Source organism: Manacus candei, unplaced genomic scaffold (assembly GCF_025592945.1).
Source record: "Manacus candei isolate 608988 ecotype Guabito, Panama unplaced genomic scaffold, ASM2559294v1 h1tg000015l, whole genome shotgun sequence".
Lineage (NCBI taxonomy): Eukaryota > Metazoa > Chordata > Aves > Passeriformes > Pipridae > Manacus > Manacus candei.
In genome coordinates, this window is record NW_026138063.1 from 5,189,053 (window position 1) to 5,213,027 (window position 23,975).

Consider the following 23,975-nt stretch of genomic DNA (forward strand, 5'->3'; position numbering starts at 1 on the left):
TTCAGATTTAATTATGGATCGTGCAAACTTAAAAAAACAACAAAAACAAACAGCTGTACTGAGAATGCCATTAACCCACAGAGGCAGTGTGTTTTCGAAGGCAAGGTACCAGTTAAGGTATGTAGCCTTCTGTCTTTTAAATTCAGCTGGGCAAGCTGGTGAGAGGGAGATAAAGAATGTGGGAGCTTTTCCATACACAGATTAAGTCAACTTTGAAATGCATAAGAGATTAAATCCTTGCAAAACAACCTCAGAGCTGATTTGTTCTTAAGAAAATGTATGGAACGAGGCCTGGATGAAGCACAGTGAACAACGTCAGACTTGCCAAGAAGACAAAGGTGTACAGAGCTCATTTTTTAATGTGCTTTTTAAATTAGATTTAAATCTGAATCCCTATATTTAAAAAATGAAATTGCAATAATATGAAGAAATCTTACTTTTGATAGCTTTTAATGTATGCAGACATTAAATGCTCCAAATGTATAGCTGCCTACATCAATTAACTACACTATTTTAAAAATAATAAGAATAATCCTGGAGGATTATGAAGTGCCTACTTCAAACATGAGGAAAATACTACCTTATCATCAAAAACTCACTAGTGTTTTGAAGTTAGGGTTTCATCTTCATTATGTATCTTACATCATGATCTGCATCTTCAAACACAATTACAAAGCATTAGTGTCATAGTAAAGCCCAATAGCAATTGAATTTGACCTAGTAATCAGCCTTTCTTCTTTCAAAATTGGAAGCCCTCTTTCCTCGAGTATGGTTGAATCTCAGAAGTTTTAGTGTGCTTCTACTACAGTCTTGTCGTGCAAGCTTTTCCATAGTTTTTGCTTTCCTTACAGATGTTTTTTTGAGATAGAGAAGTAAAAATGAGGGGACATGGGAACTAGATGGGAGTATTAGTATTAACTGAACTGGGAGGATTAGTCCCATTCCCAAATGACAGGAGGAGCTCAAGTGTTTTTCCAGATCACTTCCTCAGTGTTATGAAACCTTAATCATATCCAAAAGGTGAAAATGTAATTTGAGGACTAAGTCCTTGGTATCGACCATATAAATGTCTATCAGTGTACCTTAAGCCCAGCCTGGGGTAAGGACCTGCTTCTCTGTTAGCTGGTAGGGAATATTTATCCTCCCTTGCTTACCTAACTCTGATGATGATTACAAAGAGGTCTTTATTCTAAAATATGCATTGCATCTTTTTTGCTATCTGTTGCCCTTGGATCAGGCTTGGGGACAAGTCTCTGCATTTCTGAGACTACTGCAGTGGTTTCTGAGGCAGCTGCCTGATTGAGCTGCAAGAAGTGGAGAGGGAGAGCAGTCTTGTATCCTCAGTCTTAATGCTGTTCTAAGTAGATGAGCAAATTTTGTTCCATGAGAACAGGTTTGTGTCAGTCTTGTGAAACTGTGCTGTGACTGCTTATGTGAGCCTCAGAAATGTGGGCTGGCAGGTAGTTCTTAAACTGTAGAAACGTAAGAATATAAAAACCTATTTCTTCTTTGAAAATTGGCTCTAAACTCTCCTCTCAAAAACTTGTGGGCATAGATCTTTGATTTCTAATCAAGATGTGGGGCTCTCTAAAATTCAGTGGGGTTAGTAAGTCACGTTAGTCCTCAGAGAACATTTCCAGTAATTTGAATTACCAGAACATGTCCTTTTACTACAGATGATTCTTGATCTCTGTTTGTACTTACGTGGATTGCAATCATAATGTAATACAAATTGATTTCTGTCCCTGAGAGCTAATGAGAGACCCAGTTTCTTTGAAATGCTCAAATTGGTTATACTCTGCGTCTCATGCAAAGCCAAAGGATAAAGCTAGCACCTAGATAGGGAGGTCAAAAATCTCTCTTGGCTTCCTGGTGATTTAAAATCTGCTGAAATGGTTAAGATATTTGAATGTGTACTAAATGATAAAAAAAAAAAGTGATCCTACGCAACAAATTTTATGTTCCCCAAGTTCAGGGCTATTGCATGCACAGACGTTGTTCCCACTGGAGGCTGAGTGGATGGATGCACAACCTAAGTGCTTCTTCTTTATTTATTTTCATCTCTATTCTGCTCAACACCTGGGGGTCAGGGTCTTGCCTAGAAATTGCTGGCTAACATGCAACTGTTATTGAAAAACATCTGAGCAGAGCGATGAAAGATAAAGTCAGATTCTCCTTAGTAACTCTACATTTATTTTTATAAGATTAGGTGACATTGGTTTTGTTCTGTATTATATTGTTGGACGAGTTTGTGCACGCTCATGTTTAGTTTTGTCAGTGGAAGTGTTTTGGAAGTCACTTCCTTAGTGTGGTGTGGTCTTCTCAGCCTGCTCTCGAGCAGAGCTGTCCCTGTGGGCCTGCCCAGCACTCCCAGGCTGGCATCCTTTTCCATGCTCCATATCTCCCTCCTTATAATTATGCTTACCCTGTGACTTCTCACTCATAGGCCACCGTGTGTTCTGTCTGAACCTGTTTCTGTCCCTGCTCTTTGACTGGCTTCTGTCTGTGAGCTCTTCAGAACTGAGAAGTGTGTAACATATTACAAACATATTAACATCTGTCCATTCTAATTTTAAATAGGATTACTTTGGCACAGATGAGCATAAGATGTGGGGTTTTTATCTAAAGGTGCAAATAAAATCCAAAACCATAAGAGTCAACATATTAATCTTGTTTTAGTGGTAGTTTAAAACCAGTAGCACACACAGTGTATTGTAGCAGAACACAGGTTCAGTCCTTTTTGATTCCTAGGTAGTAGGAAATCCATTGGCAGATGTTCTTCCTAGTAATTCATGTAATCATTTTACAAGGTTATAGTAGTTGCAAAAGGGACAATGAGCTTCTGGTTTCCCCAACCTCCTCGTCATTGTTAGTGTGTTAATAAGGTGACATTTTTATACCGACCTTTAACAGCTCTGCAGAGCACATGGTGCCACTTTTCACAAGATGGATACTTTGAGCTGATAAATGTAATAACCAGGAATGTCAGTGCCACTCCAGTGTAAACACATGTTCTCATTTTTATTGTTTCAGGTTTATCCCAATTTATAGGGGACCAAGTCATACGTACAAGATACAAAGGCTGACAGAGTCCACTTGTTACTCGTTCAGAATACAGGCAGTAAATGATGCTGGGGAGGGACCTTTCTCAGAAATCTGTACCTTCTGCACAACTAAGTCAGTCCCACCTGCAATCAAAGGTATGTAGCAGATTTTTTTTACATATATGTACATAACATGTAAATATTTATGTAATTGTTAAGTATGCAGTGAGTTTGCAAGGGTTACCACAAGTATGTAATAACATGTGAAGAATCAGTTTGTGCTGCTTGTAGGTTTCTGTGAATTCTGCAGTTATGGTAAGAAGCTAAATTATCACCCAAAAATCATATAAACAATATAAATGTTATGTAAACCACTGCTGTTATACATAAACTGTTAAAATGCTACTGCTAACAATGCTTGCTAGGGGATTGCTCTGGATTACAGCAGCACTTATACAAAGGATCTAACAGCTGTAGTGTATATGTGTACCTACCAACTTCAGCTTTAATAAAGTTTAATGGTTTTAGTTGTGTAGGTGATGTCTAACATAGAACTTTAGGGTTTGTTTTTCCTTTAACACATAAAATTAATTATGATATTTCACCTATAGAGCATTAGAATTAGAACTCAGTATATGTTCCACTAGAAGAACTAAAGGCCTAATTAAATGAAGTTTTATAATTAAATGTCTTTTGCTCTGTGTAAATTTTGTCCTAAGTAATTATGCTCCTTCTGAGGAGGAGGAAGGAAGGAGCAAAACTGAAAGCAGTACAAAACACAGTAAAAGATGTTTCATTATAAAACTTCGTGTAATTAAGGCCTTGAGTTCTAGACCTAATGAGGCCGCCTTTTCCCTGTTACGAAGGCAGTGGGTTCACTGTATGGGCCGTCAGATCAGCTGAGCTGAAATCAGATGCACTCTTTTTCCTGGCTGCTTAAGTTTCCCTGTCAAGTCATGTCATTTACTGTGAGAAACAGCAACTGTCAGTTTGTCAGAGAGGTTTTGTTTGCTGCTCTGCACTTAAAATCTGGCTTTGGTGATTTTGACACCTTTTGTAACCAAAGATGTAGAGAGGGCAGAGCACTGCAGGGGTGTATTTCCCTGCTCCCTAGGTTAGCTGCTCTGAGTCACCCCCAGAAAGGATAATGTTCTCAAGCAAAAAATATCTGTGTGATTGAGGGTACAGATATTTAGCCAGGGGTGAATTATCCCAATTCACACCATTACACAGGTGGAAGATGTGCTGCCAACCAAGGGAACAGAGCTCATGCTGGATGACCCAGGGCAGGTGCATCTGCAGCACTAAGTGGATAAAACCAGCCCAATGATGCTGGCATGCACTGCAGTCACACTTGCATTTTGTTGGATAATAATCAATTTTATTCAATTCACCTCACCTAGGTTTTTGTTTTAAACTCTCTGCCTGCCTGTTGAGTTCCTGTTAAATATGACTCACACCCTGGGCTGAATATCAAGCGGTAAAATATGGTGCAAATAGCAGGTCGTGTGTAGGCTGGGACCTTGGGTACCTGACAAAATACTGGCTGTAACAGAGAAAAGGGCACAACAAAAACTGTGCTAGTGAACACTGCTGAGGGGAGGTGATGCTGCAGGGAGGAGAGATCTGATGAGGCAAGATGGTGATGTTGATTCCCTTATGTGTTCAGGGCAATACAGAGGAATTTATGTGATAAACTTAGTTCAGTTTTTCATCTCTCAGAAGCAAATGTTTATTCTCCTCTAAAGTCTCCTAATTACTCATTTAGTGATGCCAACCCCAGAATAGCATTGTTGTTAATGGCAGTGTTTTGTAAGTGTCAGACAAAAATCTGCATGTATTGGGGTGAGGGATGGAAGGAGGAGGAAAAATAATTGAGAATGTTGTTGTCAGCTGAGATGAAGGCGTCTATTATCAGTCTCTCAACGCTAGCAGATGTGCAGAGGGAAGTAAATGGATATTGATTACATTTGGGTCCTCATATGATTCATGTGTTCCTCTTGGGTAGTAACAAATCAGTCTAAAATTCATCTAATGTATGCAGCAGCATTTGTTTCTTTGATAGACCCTCCTGTTGTCTGTTTTCGTATGGTTGGGGCTCTAGATTGCCTTTAACAAGCTCGTGTCCTTGCATGTGCACATGTTAACCATCTGCTAAAGTGTTAGGTGCTCTTGTTTCTCCCAGTTTCATTCTTTTTTTTGGTATTGTGCTTGCTTCCTCTGCCTGATCAAGAGGTTGGTGGACCCTGGATGCCGTTGCAGTTTTTTGATGCCTTCCAGTGGCAGATGCTTAGTTGTACACATAAACACACTGCCACTGCCAGTGCTCTGCTCAGCTCACCTGTGAGCTTGCCCTTGGGTTTTTTTGGCTTTCAGCTGGTGAGAGATGCTTTCCCAAGGAGAGCAGCCTTGTGGCAGCTGGCAAATGGAATTTCTCTGGAGTTCTAGTGAAAGCATTAGTCTAAGTCTGGCTAGAAATAGCAGGTCTTATCATCCGGGTGTCAGGCTCAGAGTTACATACAGCTCTAAGTTTTTTAAATTATGCTTGTGATTTTGCTTCCCAGGCTTGACTTAATTTTCTGCATTAAGAGATTTAGCTTCCCTTCTCACATTCCTTCTCTTTTTCCTGAATGAAATGTTTGATATTATTCCTCTCTTTCAATGACATGTAGCATGGGAGGAATGTGCAGTGTCTCCACTGGCACAGGTGTTTGCTCAGAACTTCACGAAATTGCTGCTTTTATGAATGCCTGTGCAATTTGTATGTTGGCTTCTGCTTTGAAAAGATCAGTGCACAGCATTGCAACTGAGTTTTAAAAGTTCAAAGTTTCCTATTGCATCCACTCCCCCTCTCTACTGGCTCACACAGATCAGAGATGATCTGAGAGCTCTCTGCCCTTCTGCAGAAGGGATCTGGGTTCTGTAATAAACTTCTTACAAGCTTGTTAATCAGCTCTAAATTTCACCCAGTTTTCTGTGGATAGTGTTTATTTTTGTTTAATACCACAGGAATCCTGAACTGCTTCATCAGGCAAGACTGCCCTGAAATAAATGAGCCTTTTGAGTGACTTAAATTTTATTTCTTTCATCCAGTGGTGATGGCAGTTTGATTTTTTTGGCCACATAAAGACAGTACAGATTATGTGCTACTTACCCCTGTGATGTCCCAAAGTTCCCTTTTTAAAATGTTCTGGTAAATATTACAGTGCTCATAAAATGAATAAGATTTCAGTTTGCAGTCTTTATACTAAATGTTAACGTATTTCATTTTGTTGCAGCCCCTCGAGTGACACAGCTGGGAGGAAACTCCTGTGAAATTACTTGGGAAATGGTCCCACCCATGAAGGGAGATCCTGTTGGTTATATTCTGCAGGTACTGGTTGGAAGAGAGTCTGAATACAAGCAGGTAGGGAAATGGTCTGGGTTTAATGTTGCTAAATTGATGTCAACGGAAATGGTTTTGAAAAATTGCTGTGCTGCTTCTTTGTATTTGGTGATGTGTCAGGTGCACTTTGGTAAAGGCTGAGTCAAAATTAAGGGCTGTAATAGGTTGTTTTGTCCCCTAAGGGAGTATATAGAACATCATTATCTTATTGGAGTGATTCGAGCTCTCTCTGTAGTTAACCACTATTTTTAACTGAACTAACCTTTGAGAAGTTACAGTTCTCTCCACCCAGGCTTGCTTCTGAGCTTACTGGTGTTAACCATTATCTGAAGATGAGATGAAGCAGGTAGATTAATTCCTCCTTCACTAAGCCCATTTTAAGATCATCTATCAAGGATTTCAGTCAAGTGCACAACTTGAAAGTGGTTTGTTCATCTGTCCCATTCTGGTGTAAGGTTTCGATACACAGTTGTGTAAGTGCTGTATATCCTTCCTGGCACTGTGGAAACAAAGGGACTGAAGTGCAGCTCATCCTTCTTTTCTTGCCTGTCTTCATTAGAGCTCGCAAGTGGACACTTCCCCAGAGCAGCAGTTCAGAACAGCTCATTCACAGCTAGACCTTTTGTTTCATCTGTCACACCTCTGACTGTGTGATTTGTAGTGCACTTCATCTGTGCCCTATCTGTTTCCTGTGCTTTCTTTCACTGTCATGCGGGTTCCAATTAAGTCCAAATTAGGGAATGAGATAAGCTAAACTTTCAATTAAACCCTTAAAAACATGTGTAAGGTAGTACTTTATTTGCAACTATGTCTTTGTTCCTCTTCAGCCTGTTTTTGAGTGTTACTGTGAATTAATGAATTATCAAAAATAACATTAAAAATGCTGGACAATTCATGGGGGTGGTAAAGATTCAGAACCTGACTTGTTTTTGTCAGGAAATATTTTTGGTGCTGGTGTAGATAATAAAACCTCTCTGTACTGCCTTGGCCTCCTGATGTCAGTGGCAAGTGGATTCATTTACTGTTGCCTAATGTACAAAGTAACCTTATTGTAACCTCCACACACAGCTTTAGTAAACGTAAGTCCAGTGTTTAAAATATTCTGGATGTCCTCGGGGAGAACTGGGCACGGCTTCATGTTCCTTGGAGGTGGGTGATGGCTTAATCTGCACAGTCAAGAACTTGTGGTGTGAAAAAAAAAAAACCAAACCAACAAAAAAACCAGCAGTAAAGGGAATAAAACATACTTTCAGGGTCTTCTTATGCTGAAGGTCTTCATTTCTCACGAGGCATGAACCTGATGAGGGGTTTTTGCATGAGTTGGCACAAGTAACTCACTGGCAGAAGCTCCTGGCTGGGATGCTCAAAGCTGCCACTAGGACTTGTGTAGTTGGGCTGCCTGATACCCAGCCACGGGAAAGAGGGAGAGTTCACTATTTCACCTTCTCACAAATCAGTTTTGCCCATCAGAATGTTTCATTTTCAGCACAAATGTGGGTGGTGCCTCAGCAGTGGGGCACATCGCTGACTGTCCATGGGTTGAGCTGCAGAGGCTGTGAGCACACTCTGAACTCCTGTTTTGTGCAAAGGAGATAAAATATGTAAATATCTTTTGAGTGATTTTCTGGCTAGTACATTTCACTTCACCTCTGGCATGCCTGTGATCACCTGCTGCTATTTAACTGAAAAGTAGTGTGATTGATATGTTCATTAATGTTAGTGATATGTTAATTACCTTTAAAGTGCAAGTCGTAAATTTATTTTTAAATATATTTTGTTCCCTGCAAGTGACATATATATTTTGCATAGGTATCTTAAGGGGCATATTATATTAAAAATGTTTTGCAAATTGTTTTGAAGGGTTGCACAAATGAAAAATAATTGTAGATTTTTCAGGCTATTAATGGAAATAAAGGAATGAAAGGAAGCTATTCCTTTCCCTGCTGCAGGATTAGCCACTGACATGCTAAACTACACTAAAGCTGTAGTTTCCCTCTAGATCATTTCCTCTGTACTCCAATGTTTGCAGCCCTCCACTGCCCAAAAGCTGCTGGTTTTCCACCATTTGACTTGCAGAGGTGATACTAAAGTACTTAAAAGCCCTTTTTTTTCAGACTGGGACTATAACTATCCCTGCCCTTTTCTGGGAGAACATTATTTGTAAATATTTCTCTGCTGAGAATTATCTGAAGAACTGGATTTGCAGGAACTAAACAGATAATATTTTAGCTCCCTGAAAAGTGTATTTAAAGAAATACTGAACTGCTTCTTTTCCCGTTTCTCACGTGATGAGTTCCTCTTTGTGTATTTGTATGCTTTATCTATTCAGATAATTTTAAAGAAGTAATGGCATACAATTCTTTTTAGGAAATCAAATCTTCCTTGTTTACGAATCAGGATGTAAACTGCAGCAGATTCCAGGAATCACTGGCCTGGATTTGTTTTTCTGTTTCTTGCACCTTTATCTGGCAAAGCTTAGTCAGAATTTAGCTTCAAATTGTGTTAAATAGGTTTGCTTAGTTTTAATCCAGAGTTAGGGAAGTGGGCTGGGCTGGGCAGCAGTTGCAGAGCTGGAGCTGGGGATAGTGGTTGTAATGCCCAGCAGCCCAAGGTTTAGTTTCCCAGTTGAGCAGCTCTGGGACTGGAAACACCCAGGAACCAGCTCCTCATCAGAACTGACCATGGGAAATGAGAGCTGAGCTTTTTAAAACTTCCTTAGCCTTAAATTGTTTGCCAGTGAGGCAAAATGTTCTATCTTTGAAATTTCCAAGAATTTGGAGGCAGTGGTGTTTCATCAGCTTCTGCCTCATCTTTTCTGGGAGAAAACTGTTCCCAGATGCTTTCCAAAAGAAGAAAAGGTAAGGGTAGGATACACTGGGTGTGTGAAAATTCCCTAGCAGTGCAGTGGGAAGCCTGCTCAGGCCTGCACTGAGGTTGGGTGCCTGCAAGAGCCCGGTTGGTCTTACCAAGCTCTCACTTCTATTATTGTTTTTTCTTTGGTTTGTAGACACACAGTGTCTGGAATGCTTTGGTGAACTGTTTATTTGTGTAAAGCTCTAAAAATTGGGTTTCCTTCTCTATTTTCCATAGTAAGTACAAGGCACTTGTACTGGTTGTGTGCCAAAATACAGCAGACTTGTATGGCACCTGTTGGCATTTAGTGTTTAGTGCTACTTGCACTGAGTATTTTCTCTGCCTCCTGGTACTAGTTTTGTGTCATGAGATGAAGCAAATAATTTCCTTCCTTTAGGATTTTTCAGTGCAGATGACCTCCTGGCAGGTGGTCTGAGGGACTCTGGTTTCTCTGTTCAGGAGACAAGGCTGTCCACATAACTCTGAAGGGTTTTATGAGCATCTCAGCAGTGGAGTGAGTGAAGCTGATGTTGAGTTTGGATGAAATAATAAGCCAGTTTCTTAAAGAGAAATCTGTCAGGTGACTTTAGAAGAAGTTTGACCTATCAAGTGGACATGCTTTCAACATAGATTGAAAACCATCCCTGGAAGTGTTCAAGGCCAGGTTGGACAGAGCTTAGAGCAACCTGGTCTAGTGGAAGGTGTCCCTGCCCATGGCAGGGGGTTGGAACAAGATGAGCTTTAAGGTCGCTTCCAACACAAACCATTCTATGATTATTTGTCTTCTTATCACCATACAAAATAGGCTCTTATTAATTACTAAATACACTGGTCATTGCAGTGGGATGCAACAACCAGGTAAGATTATCTTACACTTTCCACTGTGTTGCTTATAGGGCAATTATGGCTGTCATTGTTATTATTTGGAAAAGATGGAGGTAGGGTTGGAGTTATTAATGAGATCAGTGAAACTGAGAAACACTTGCCTGCAGGAATTCTCTGAGCTGTTTAGCTTGGATCAGTAGGATCAAATGCCATAAGAGGCTTCAGCAGCAGTTTATTACTTGTGATGATATTTTCATTGAGGGAACCAGGCAAAAAGCTCATCACATTTTTATTATATTCTCAAGTGCCTAAACAGAAAAGCTGTTTTTAGGAACTGATAGTGATAAATTGGATAGGCACTTCACTTTGGCTTGTTGGCCAACAGAGCATAATGTGCTACATATAAAATACTATCGTGCTTTATAGAGTTATATTTGATGTCATATTTGTTTGGCAGATTTAAAGAACTTATTCATAATTGTCAATTTTTTTATTCTGTTGTGTGTAACAGTGTTCACAACCAAACATGTGTCTGTGCTGAGGGCACCCTGTCGTGGCTCCAGGGTGCTGCTGCAGCTGGTGACAGAGGGTACAGAGGCTGCTGTCAGAAGTGGATGACAGTTAAGCACAACAATTTTTCACTTGTCACTGAGAAAGGACATAGGTCCACAGGTGCTAAGTACTCATCAAGCCACTGGAAGCAGGACAATTTCCACCACCTTCCTAGCACTAATGCGGGAAATGTTTTGTCTTTATCATTAGTGAATATTAATTCATGTATTCTATGCACTTTCAACTATATTTCAAACTTCCCTTAAAGGTACACTCTTCTCTCACTTGGCTGTCTGGTCTTTTTCTGAGAAGTGCTGTTGAGTAGCTGGCTCAAGTGAACTTGGTCATCTGTGCTTGTTAGACTGTAATAAAGATACAGGTCTTTGATTTAGCCAAACTTGACCTCCAGTTATGCTGGTATTCACCACCTTCACAGAACAAAACAAGTAAAAAACCAATTAACTGGAAAGGGTTTTTTTCAGTGTGAAGACAGCTTACGTATATTCCATCCCTAATATTGGTTAAATGTTATTTATCAAGATTAGATTGTAAATTTTTTTTATTAAATGTCATTATTTGTATTTCACCGGATTTTTATTTTGGTTTAGAAGTGGTCATATTGGTTGCAGAGGCAAGTAGAGCTTCTCTGATTATATGTTTGGAAATGAAGTGAATAATTACTTATTTAGGAATAAGCTAAGAGTTAACCACTTATAAGGTGCAGCACTGGTGATGGAGTAGGTGGAGGACACTTGCCCTCAACAGGTGGGTGTTAGAAATGGAGTTTCCATTGGAAAACAGAGTGGCAGAAATGTTCTTGGGATGAGGCGTGCTTTGCAAATAGGTGTCCCAACCCTTACATTATTTCTGTGGGCTGCTACAGCACTTTCAGTTTTGTTTTCCCTGCAATTACTTTAACTTACTGACTCAGTTCTCACTGGCATTGGAAAGACAAACAAAAACAACAAGAAAGGCAACAGTGCATAGGTGTGGCTACTCGCAGGGATTTATGGTATGAATTTGTTGTATTCCTATCACTTGACCTAGAGGGAAATGCCTGAAGATACTGAGGGTACTTGAGGAAAGTCACATTTATTTAAACATTGTTTCTTGATCGGTGCCTGGGGGCCAAGAAACATGAGCCAGTTGGAGGACTTCTGCTTCGTCTGGAAACCCAGAATCACCATCATTCAAACTGTATTGGGAAAAGCTGCAAAAGTTTAAAAGGAATGGGGAGAACAAATGAAAGAAAAACCTTAACTTTGTCCCAGACCTTCTCAAGAAATCAGCAACCGGCTGTTTAACCAAGGGATGAGTCTCAGGGACAAGCAGGGCAGGAAAGCTGGACTCCTTAAGTGGTGTTTAGTTGAGCAGGTCTCCTTCCTCCTCTTTTCTTACTCCAGAGTAATGCACAGGAAATCCTTTATGGGCTCAGGTCTAATTTCCCACTTACTGCCCTCTTCTAAGATGAGTTCTTGCCCCTGGGAGGGCAGAGTGCTCTCAGCCGCCTGCTCCTGCAGTGAGGAGAAGGGAAAATGAGCGGTGGAAGAAGTATCTGAAGTTCAAGGTAGTTTTTCTCCCAGCAGACACAGGCACTTTATGACACATTTTTCATTTCATCAAGTACCAGTTTCAACAACCCTCTGTTATATGAATAATTTGTTTTCAGAGTTTATGAATGTTTCCAGTGGTCTTTTTCCATTTACATCACCAGACTGTCTCAGATACTCAGTTCTCTCTCCTTTCTCATACTGTGACTTGTGCTCTGAGTCGTGCAGTACCTACGTTTGATTAACCTAAATATGTGATGGGTTTGGATTAGTAAAGAACCAAATAAAATGCAGTCAAGCGTAGCTTTTCCATACCTTAATAATATTTTATTATTTCCACCGTTCTGAAAGTGTAATTTGTGACTGCTGTTTATTGAGAGAAATGTGAGGGAAAATACATTAAAATAATGTCTGTAAGCAATTTTACAATTACACATTGAATGACTTGCAATAACCTTTGCAGGTTCTCTTTCTTTTGGGACCAGACATAGTTATTAAGTCTTAGACATGTTTTAGGCATAAAATCACATTTTAGGAGTACAGAAATATGTTTATTAGCACACCCACAAAAGATGAGTGTGTCTTATGATTGATGTGTTGTCTGAAGTGTTGTCTGTCCCTGTGTGCACTGATACTGTTGAACACTCCGTATTGAGATCTCCCATGGCTCGACATCTCTCACATAGTCCTCCACATGCCTCTGTTTTTCAAAACCTGCGTTGACCTGGTGAATTCCTCCCCTTGAGAGCTCCCCGAGTGTTTCCTTGGAGACTTGACTGAACCTCCTGGCTCTCATCCTTGTGAAATCCTACGTTATTACTTTTTTAAGTTGTTTGATGCTACGGAAGTAGGAGGTTGTCTTGCTCTGCGTGTTTGACCGGGCTCCCTGTTCTGTTTTGAAGGTGTACAAGGGAGAAGAGACCACATTCCACATCTCAGGCCTTCAAGTGAACACAGACTATCGGTTTCGCGTCTGCGTCTGCCGCCGGTGCTTGGATACCTCACAGGAGCTCAGTGGACCTTTCAGCCCCTCCGTTGCCTTCGCGCTCCAGCGGAACGATATCGTGCTTGCGGGAGAAATGGGAAGCGTGGATGACCCCAAGCTGAAGAGCATGATTCCTACTGATGAACAGTTCGCAGCCCTCATCGTTCTCGGCTTCGCGAGTTTGTCGATTATATTCGCCTGTATATTACAATACTTCTTTATGAAGTAGAGAATTCAGTGGAAGTTTTGAGATACAGATTTAACTAATGCTACGCATTATAATCCACACATTTATTCAGATATTCCTTGTTTGTTTTGGTTTTTTTTGAAATTCTTTTGTTCTACCATACATTTTATATACTTCTCTTGTTTTTACAGTTCTAGCTTGAAGAAAGATAAATCAGTGTTTTGATGCACCTTTTTGAAATTCAAAACTAGGAAGTGGTCAAACTGGAGAAACAAGCAAACCAGATACCAAAAGCAAGATTTTTTTCCTTTTTCCTTCACAATTTCAAAATTGTCACCAATTTGCCTTTTCAACATTGTTTTGGGTTTTTTCACTGAAGTTCGTACAGTCTCTTATTTTATCTTAACTATTTAGGAAATTTTAATCATGGGTCACTTTTTTTATCTCTTCTTTTTCCTTCTAAACATTAGTCACAAATGTGTATAGTGATGAGGCTAGAATACAGTGTTAGTCAAGTACCAGTTTTTCCTTGAACAGTATTAGCAATGTTGCCTAAGAATTACTCACTACATTTGCCCCAGTTTTTCAAGATAAAACCTAAGTTGTTGTTTTAACTGTTTAGTGGATTTAAATTGGAACGGTATCCTGCAGTCAAAAAACCTTTTTAGTTATCTGTTGTTTTTACAATTACAACACTATAAACTGCCTGTATAAGAAATCAAATAACCAAACTGCGTATAAATTATGAAGCATTATAGATTCTTTTTTACCATTTTGATTCCTAGCAGTAATTTTAAGAGGGCATTGTGCAATAGTTAGTTATTCCCATGTTCAGCTATTTAAAAGCTGCTTTAACTTGTCTGTTTGTCACTGTATATAACTATTCCTAATCTAATACTAGATATTATTCTATTATGTTCAACCTGATTTATATGATTCAAGCTGGTGGCAGCTTACTGCCTCTACTGAATTAGGTGAGATTTACACTCAATGGAAGCAAACTTTACTGTCAGTTGATCTTTTATTATTATTATTATTATTTTTTGGAGGGGTATCCATTTTATGGAACTTTCTTGGAGGTATCAGAAATCACATCTGTTCGTTTTAAATACCTTAAATGGGTGTCATTGCTGTTCTTACCACGGGGCTAATTGAAATAACTTGGTACCTGGCAAAACTGAGATGAGAGTCTTGCAGAGGAACGGTGCCTGCTCTGATGGCAGTGTCCCCCCTCCTGCCTGCCCCTTCCCAGACACGTTTTAATCCATCGAGACACTAGATTTTTAACTCTTGAGTCATGGGGTTATTTATATTAAGTCAACATTGTGCGAGTACCTCAGGGACATAAATGAGCTGGAGGTGCAAATAGATTCCAAAAGGGTGCAACAGACACAGTGTATTTCCCTGCCTTTTGTTTTTGTATATTTTTGCTACTTGGTTTTGCTCTTGTCCTAGCTTTTTTTGTGCTCTGTCTCCATCGTCTAAGATTCAGTGTCCTGTACTAGCATTATATTCCCTTAACCAAAGTAATGGGGAAAAAACAACATTATTTTTGTTTTTAGGTTTATTTATACTATATACTGCATACAGTACTTTAAATACCAATTACAGTGCAATCTTTTTATTTATTGTAAAAAAATAAAAAATAAAAAGTGTACTTATGTACTAATCCCCCTCCCCACCCACCCCGTAGCATGTTACATTTTGTCTGTTTTATACTGTTGTACTTTAGGTCAACTTTTTACCTGGCAGCATTCCTAGTATTATTAATCTTCTTACATTTTCTTGTGTTTTTGAAGATGGGAGCATCTAGTACATTAAATGCCAAAAAAACCCATTATCAGTGATTCAAACGTTTACATGTATCCAAAAACATAATCATCTCTGGAAAGAAAGTGCTAAGATCAATGAATTATTCTGTGTGCCTCTCTAGATGTAGCAAATATTAGAAATGTTCTGTATTTTGTTATTGACTATAATTAGTTTAATTTAGCCTTGCAAACTAATGGCATTGAGCTAAATATATATATTTTTTTGGGTTTTTTTGCCAAAGTCATGGCTTGTCAAATTTATTTACATCTTATTTAAATTTATTTGTGATATGAAACTTTGTGACCTTGCATCTGTATTTTGTGAGCAAAGCATATACAGCTGTTTTCAGTGGAGGGGAGAAGAGTGTATTTTTTAAAACAATGAAAAGACCGCTAGTTTGGAAACCCAGAAATTTGAATAGATTCCCTTTTTTTTAATTTTTGGAGTATTGTTTGAGCAGTGCTGCTATGAAATCCGAGCTGGACACCTTTTTAAGAAATAAAAAAAAAAAAAAACAACAAACTGCTTTAATAAAGATTAAGGATAAAAACCCAGCTTGTTTTAGATGAGCAATTTTGAAAGGTTGAAGTACAAATGATACTAAAAGCAGTGGGCAGAAGTGTCAGGAAGAGCAATCAGTTACACTCAAAGCATTTCTGTCATTGCTGATATGTTTGGTCCCTTCTAACCACACGAACCAGAAGACCCAACCCAAGCCTGAGGTTATTGGAGGCCGTGCACTGGAGGAGCTGGGACAGGCCCTGGAAGAGTTAATTTGACATTCTTTTAGTCTGTATATTCTGCCATAGTGATTGTCATATGATTGTCATTCACATAATAATGACAAAGTAAAGGATCACAGATGTCAGACCCTCCCCACTGCTGATGCCTTGTCCCTTCCCAAACATCCTCATGCCCTTGATCCAGCAATAGCAGGTGTTGGATCCCACCCCGGGGCTCTCTGCTCTCATGGAAATCACCACCAACAACGAAGGTAGAATGAAACACTAAGTATTTGAAACCCTTAAGGAAGGAAAGAGATGTTTTTGTATTGTTCTGCCTTTTTCTTTATGAACTTGAAGTGTTTTCTAATCCTGTTTGTTGGCTCCAGTAGCTCAGTATTCAGTGTCACGATTGAGAAGTGCCCTAACTGAATGTGTATGAACCTTATCCTTGCACAGTTCTTTAAATTGAAAAAAAAAAAAAATAAAATGTTTTTACCTCACTATGGGAACATACATTCCAAGCTTTTCAACTTTAAAAAAAAAAATAATCATAAGTTTTCTTGTATTGTAAATTTTAGACTATTTCATATGCATTATATTAAAACTGCCATATCAATTTTAATGTATAGATTTTGCAAATACTACACTATGTATGTAAGACTTAACTGTATCTGTAGTGTATATGTAATATATTTATGCCCAATAAATGTTTTAATTCTTTCTGATATTACCAGGAGTTACTTTAATTGAACACAGACCTTTGGGTCTACGTGGATCCTTCTGGCGGGTCAGTGCTGTTGTGCAGCCTGGAGTAGGGGTGGGAGCCCCGAATTTACCTCAGAATGCTTCTGGTTTGTAATTGCAGTGATTTTGTGTTACTTGTGAAGCATAAGTTTATAGGAATAACCTTGAAGTCAGGTGTTCTAATAACTTCTTTTAAATACTTTGCATGAAAAATTAAGGATTATAAAAATATACTTAGATTTTTTATCTCTTAGTAATTAAACACTTGAAATATCAGAGCTTTTAATTTATTAATTATGTACAATGAATTCAATTACTCATCATAACAAATTAATCTAGTATGTATACATGGTTCTTACCATTAATGTTTATTTTTTAATTGCTTTTCTTCTTCAAATCACTGCATAAATATAAGATTTCATTTGTTTGCTTTTTTAATTACTGCAGTTCACAACATGAGAGGGGTTTTCCTGGGGAAATACAGTAATATTTTTCACTTGGTTGCTCAACCTTTTTATTTAGACAGTGCTTGCCAAAACAATCTCTTTAAGAAAACCTTTGAAATATGTCTGTAGAATAGTAATCAGCCTTTTGGTGTCTGAAGAGATCTTTTCTTTTTAGTGGTCTCTGGTTTATTGCCACGGGTGTCTGCAGAGGTGCTGGAGGGCCGTGAAAGCCCAAGGGAGCAAAGGAGGATTTAGGCATTTGCTGTTTGAGCTCGGGATGTTCCCTTGTGTGTCACCACCCACAGGTTTGTGCAGAGGTGCTGGGTCCCTTTCCCACGCCCAGACTAGGCAGAGCTGGGTAAGTAGCACTAACTTCACAATGGATTTTGTTTTACAAGGAAGTGCAGAGCAAGTTGTAACCGGGCTTGGGTGATAACTGTGTTCACCAGCAGCTCTTACCTGCTGTCAGGAAAAGTACCGGCTTCGAAAAGGTCTGAGAGAGAGCAGAGGTTTGTATTTTTGGATGTTTTTGTGGCCTTCCCAGCAGCCTTTGGGGTGGTCCAGCAGTGGGATGTTGACCCTGGTGCAGTCTGAGCAGTGTCAGGTCTGCCCACAGCAGCCCCTGGTCCCCGGGCCGGCGGCCGCCGTTTCTATGGCAGCAGCGATTCTCTGCCCTCGGTGATCGCAGGGCCTGCTCAGAAACGAGCGAGTAGAATTTGTTTTGCTCTTGACTTGAGTCGCTGTTGCGAGCTCAGAGCACGTTTGGTTTGGTGGAGCAGAGTTGAGCCCCGTTTAAAGGGGGGGTCTCCGTGAGAAACTGGTGTGTCAGAGCCATGTGCGCCACGAACGGAGCCCCGCGCTCCCCAGGAGGGGGATCCGCAAACAGGATCCGGAGGTGGCATCAGTCCGTGTTGTTCATCTCGTGTAGAGTGTTACCTGCCAGGCTCACCTGTGTCTTTGAGTTTTAGGAGATGCTCAAATCCAGCCTGCTATAAATAAACAGCACTTGCTGAAGGGAGGTGGATTTTAACTCCAGCCTTTGTGCCAGAGGACCGAGGTTCTTCTGCCTGTCCTTGCTGTCTTGAAGTGTGGCTGAGGTATTTAAAATACCCCTGAAAATTAAATACTTGGGCAATCCTAACCCGTGGCAGGATGATCATTAAGGTCCCTTCTAATCCAAACTGTGCTATGATTCCATTCTATGAATTTATGGACTAGGAAGATGGGGTGATTTTCCCCCCCTGCCCCTCCCAGCAGGATGGTTCTGTTAGACCTGTCTGCACCCAAAGGTATTAGAGGCAAATTACAAAGAAATTAGCCTGGAAAAGTCTAAATTATATTTGCTCTAAAAATGTTTCTAGAATTGTCACAGAATTCGTGATGTATTTTGATTTATTATAGTGATGTAGAATTATACACTCTGTCCTTAACCTGGCTGAGAGTAAAGATGTAAATGTTGTATCTTATTCTGAGGATGAGAACAAGTAAGTAGAGAGGGGAATATGGATATTCTGTTTCAATGTTTTTATGGCTGAGCAGAAAAGTCAGCTAAGATCCCCTGAAAGGGCTATTTCATCGGTATTGCATTTAATAAATTCTGAACAATTACATCTGTTTCTGCTCTTGGCAATTGCTCTCACAATGCCCAGATTCTTGACTGGGTGAAATAAAAAGAGGTTTCACAAGATGCTTTCAAACACAGTGGATTAGCCTGGGATCTGCTGTTATTTAAGTGAATGTGCTGTTATTAGTTTGAGTAGTTACATTTATTGTACTAATTGGTGACATAGATGGTCTTCCATGCAATCAAAACTATTTTTAGGTCTCCTGACATGGTTAATAAATAACTGCTTGGGTCATTGTGCTCAGTGGATGTCATTTCTTGGTAATTTTATTAGCTCATCTCTCTCACTTTCTGTCATATGAAAGCTATTGCTCTCCACAAATAAAATAGAGCAAACAGTAGGGATGCAGAAGTCTTGTGAGGATTAATTTGTGAATAGGGTTGACAAATTCACCCTAATCCAGTGCAAATATTGTCTTTATTAATTTATAGCTCAAATGCCCTTTCTTCCCATAAAATGCTTGTGACCTGGGGGTGGTGTCCTCTGTTCAGAGCCTCTGCCTTACACACTGGTGTCCCCAGGATGCAGGTTGGTGCCTGCAGCACACTGGGGTTTGGCACACTGAGGAATTTGGGTCTTTGCACTCAGCAGGGCCGAATGTTCCCTGGGATGCTGCTGTATGGACTTTGTATGGTGTTGGATGTAGCTCTGGGTTAGTGGTTGCTCTGGATCACGGCGCTTAAGCTGCTGCTGCTGCTCCTGTCTTTGCCTTCTTTCCAGTGTGGGGGTTCAGAGTTTCTTCAATGCTTTAGGGCTCTGTCCCATGTCCTTGTTTAAAGTGGGGGGTGATTGACTTCATTGTTTTGAAGTCAAAAATATCACAGCCATACAAACCTCTAGTTACTCCCTAAATGAGCCCTGCCAGGGCAGTGATGGTGCAAACCCCTTCCTCTGGCTCACGGCAGCCTTGTCTTGCAGGATGAGAGATTTGATACAGATCTTGCCACAGCCTGTGGCAAGGGCACTCCTCTCTCTGTGGCAGACTCCAGATTGCACTCTGGTGTGGGAAATCAGGCATGAGCTCCCAGCAAAGACTGAAAGAAAGCAGGTAAATATGAATCTCTCATGGTTTTTTGACACTGACACCCCAGTCCAGGGTGACTTCCCTGTGAGGGTGGTGAGGCCCTGGCACAGTTGGCACAGAGAAGTTGTGGCTGCCCCATCCCTGGGAGTGTTCCAGGGCAGGTTGGACAGGGCTTGGATCAACCTGGTCTAGTGGAAGGTGTCCCTGCCCATGGCAGGGGGTAGGGACTAGATGGTCCTTAAAGTCCCTTTCAACCAAAATCATTCCATTTCAACCAAAATCATTACCAGCATTAGACCAGAGGTGCTCAGGGCAGAGCCCAAGGCAGCTGCTCATCTCAGGGATGAGTCCCACACCAGCATTTCTCTCCTGGGACTGGGGTACAGCCAAGGCACATGGAAACCATTGGGCTGGGTACCCACTTCCCTCTTCACAAACTAAGTAGTGCAGTGGGTTCAAAGCTACATGTTCCATCAAAACTGGCTCAGGCAGTTGCACCTTCCATGGCCCCACACTTGTGCACCCAGCACAGCACAGTGAATTTTAGAAGAAGCATTGTCACCATTTGATAAAAACACCCAAGTGCTATCTGCTGGGCAGGGTGCCTGCCCATGTGTGATTATGAATATTGCCTTAACTTTGGTGAGAATTGGTAGTATGAGTTTTTGCTGTCTTTTTGTCATACTGTCATGTTAAAGCTATTTAAATCCCTGCACCCCAGTGCTCATCGTGCTGCAGCCTCATTGCAGAACAGGCTTGTGGTGTTAGAGTCCCTGCCTGCCCACCCTAATGAGGGATGATTTGCAGCACCAGGTTATTAGTGGAAGGAGGCTGTGCAGGGAAGAACAATGTGGATAAAGGCTTGGAAATAGCCATGCCTTTTCTCTCGTGGACAGCACCGCAATCATGAGAAAATCAATCAGAACACGAGAAAAAAGCAAAGGTAGTAATGCTCTCTCTTTTGATCCAGCAGCATTCAAGTGGGGGCAAATGCTCGGAGAGCATGTCCTGAGCCCTCGGAGCAGCCCCTGAAGGTGAGAGTGGGGTGCTTTATTTCTGAGAGCAATTTTGCCTTATGGGCTCGCGCACGTCACCAAAGCTTCATTTTGCTCCCAGTGAAAGAATCAAAGCAGGCATGGAGAGCCATAAAATGCCTTCATTTGGCAAAACACAGAGTGGTTTATCTTCAAGCACAACTAGAGGAGCACCCTGTAGCTCTCAGAAGGGTGTATTTGTGCACAGAACAAGAGACCAGAGATTGGCCACAGGGCAGTACATGGTTTAGGTGCTGATTTAGGACCTGCTACCCTCCTTGTGAGGAGCAGTCCTGGGAGCCAGGTCCGCCACTGATGTCTTTTTGGAGCCAACCCCATGTGTGAAGGACATGGGGACTTGTCCATGAGTGCCCAAATCCCCAGGGAAGACTACCACTGGTGGTTTTCTGGGATACCACACAATGCTTATGGTCCTCTGCTCACAGTGTGTTTGTTCCTCGAGCCTGCTCCCAGCTGGTAGTGTGAGAGCTTGGCACTGTTTTGGGGACGGGATCCAGGTGACACTGCACATCAGTGTGTACCATGTCTGGAGGTCTTTGCTCTCCAAAATTGTGCTGCAGAGCCACCCACCTCTTGCTGAGCAAAACCAAACCAGTGTGTTTTCAGGTCTCAGACAAACGTGCAGTCAGCATCACCAGGTCAGCTCCAAGATGAGGCAGAGGTGCTTTTTGAGATCTAGGTATTAGGGTTAATGAGAGGCTCTGAGTTCTGTTCTTATTGTAGAAGTCAGGGCATGCAGTCAGAGTGCAGCTGAGGTCAGGAAGGGCCATAACACACAAGTGCTGGACTTGGAAAGGAATGGAGACCTTTCTGCTGGGAAGAGCACTGAGAAAGCCTGTTAAATGCCCACCAAGTGTGTCAGTTACATTGGGCAATGCTGATGTACTGTATTGTGTGCTGGAATGAAAACTGGACTATGGCTTGACTACAGAAACCTGTAAACCTGCATTAATAGAAGGCAGGTTAAATTTGTCCTTTTCTTCATCCTCTTCCGCTGTACTTGCATAATCACAATTCAGAGGTGAGAGACAAATCCTGACCTAACATTTGCTTTTCTGGTTTTTTTGTAAACAGCAGCAACCAGGGCTCTAGAAACTGGTTTTATGATCTAATAGAGCTGGCACAGTGGGACCCCATCATTTAACAAACTGCTTTGGGCTAAAGTTTGGCCAGGGACATGAGGCACAAACCTAAACCCCTGGAGGTTTTACCTGTTTCACACCAGAAATCATGTTTCAGGGTGAAAAGCCATTGGCAAGCATGTCTGTGAGAGGAAGTTGTTTTGCTCCTGTGAAGTTCCTGGTCTGTGTGTGGAGCTGGGAAGGAGTCTGCTGTGGTACATCAAGTGGGAATGCACAGGTGGGAGGAGATGGCTGGGATGTGGGGATGGAGAAGGGTGTAGCACTGCCCTAGGTGGGTGATGGAGCTGCCTAAATGAGCAGATACAATTCACATTAATGTCCTGCAAACTTCCAGCTCTCCAAGTGCTGCTGGAGTTCTACTGGGCGGCGTGTAACTCCAGCTACACGTGCCTGACAGCAAATAGTGTAAAACTGTAAAGTGCTGCATAGTCCCAGGACATGCCAACTCCTGCAATGGCATCTGTTGATATACATCCATCTGGATCACCTGGAGGATTTTTGAGGCAGCTCCTGTGTGTGCACAAGCCCAGGGCCTGGTGTCAAGATTCATGAGCAGATACAAATCCCACTGCAGGTGGAGGTGTTGCCTTGGCCACTGGTACATGTTCTCTGGTTTTTAGGGACTGCTGGGTTGCAAAGCAGGGCTCTGGAAGCAGAGCCAGTGTTTCCTGTGTTCAGCTCCCGCTGGTTGAGCTCTCCGCAGGCTCCAGTGTCAGCCAGAGGTTACTTATTTCCCAAATAGTGTTTAAAAATTTGTGAAATTTGGCTGGTATTGTTTATTAGGAGTTGTGAGAATGAAATCCACTTACTGGGCTCTCAGCTGCAGTGGGAGGAGGGCAGTTCAGGGTGTGGGGGAGAAACAACATAGACATCACTGGGAGATGAGTTAGATGGATTTCTTTTGTTCCAAATTTGAATTTTTTTTTCTCAAGATGTAATTTACCTCTTCAAAGCCACAAGGTTTTGCAAAGGATACAAACTATATGGAATCCCATCTGGAAACACGGACTGGGCTCAGAGCAGCAGCACCCCAAAACCAGCAGAATCCATAGCAGAGAGGGGGTTCTCCTGGGTATTTAGGTATCTAACAATTGCTGCTTTAAATAGGGCTTATGCAAATGGCATTTGACACAAACTTACATAACTGCTGAATATCGATCATCTCAAATTTTGACATGTAGGTGCTATTTTTCCAGTATATTTTATTTTTGGCAAAAATACAATAGGACATGATTTTCTGTCTGTGCCTGCCTCCATCAAAGGTACTTTTCTAAAATGAATGAAGATTTCTGGTAAAGTCCTTTCGACCTGTTTCATCATCAATTTAACACAAGAAATAAAATGCAGCCAAATTGTTCTCGTTTATTTGTGAAGCTGTGATACAAAATGTAGAGGTAGGAAAGCTTTTAGAACTGGAACTGTTTGATGAATGAAACTCCAGTTATTTTCTCTATGGGCTACTGACATACAAGTCAGTAAGAACACAGCAAAATTTTGACTCTTAAAATCTCTATATGGTTTTTGGTTTTTTGCAGTCAAAACTGGCAAAGTTCGTTCCGACAAGGAAGAGTTTCCAGAAATGGAAAGTTGAAGATTCTGAAAGAACTCTTCCTGCAGAGCTACCCTGTCTGTCACATTGATGAACAGCCCTGTGCCTGCAAGGGCTCTTGTCTTCCCTGCATGAAAAATGGATCTCAAAAGCCATGTCCAGACCCTAAATAGGATGGGGGCACACCTGTGCTCTTTCATGTAGGGAGGGCTTTGGGGAAAAGATGCCAGGAACATCAGGTGCTGTGGAAATACCCTGGGAAGTAGAGGAGAAAAGCTTTGTCTCTGCTGGAAAGTGTTTGCCAGTCCATGCTGAGAACTGTGGTGGGTGAGAACAGATGAGACCAGTGCCAGCACTGCTTTGCCAGCACAGGTTGTTTGCCACTGCCTTCTCTGCCTGCGGCATCCCCTCTGCCCCTGTACAACCTGCCAGACACAAGGCAGGAGGAACCTTTACCTGTGTTACTACCTGA

General features: G+C 41.2%; 1 protein-coding gene across 2 annotated transcripts in view; it reads left to right on the plus strand.

The window, feature by feature from the left end:
- The window catches only part of FNDC3B (fibronectin type III domain containing 3B), a 191,757-nt gene extending 175,111 nt beyond the window's left edge, over window positions 1–16,646 (plus strand). For both annotated transcript variants that reach the window (XM_051781696.1, XM_051781697.1), the window contains exons 24-26: window positions 3,034–3,200; window positions 6,323–6,450; window positions 13,112–16,646. In XM_051781696.1, coding sequence (XP_051637656.1) covers window positions 3,034–3,200; window positions 6,323–6,450; window positions 13,112–13,423 — 607 coding nt within the window. In that variant the 3' untranslated portion in view covers window positions 13,424–16,646. The remainder of the gene's footprint in view (window positions 1–3,033; window positions 3,201–6,322; window positions 6,451–13,111) is intronic.
- The last annotated feature ends 7,329 nt before the right edge of the window (window positions 16,647–23,975 follow it).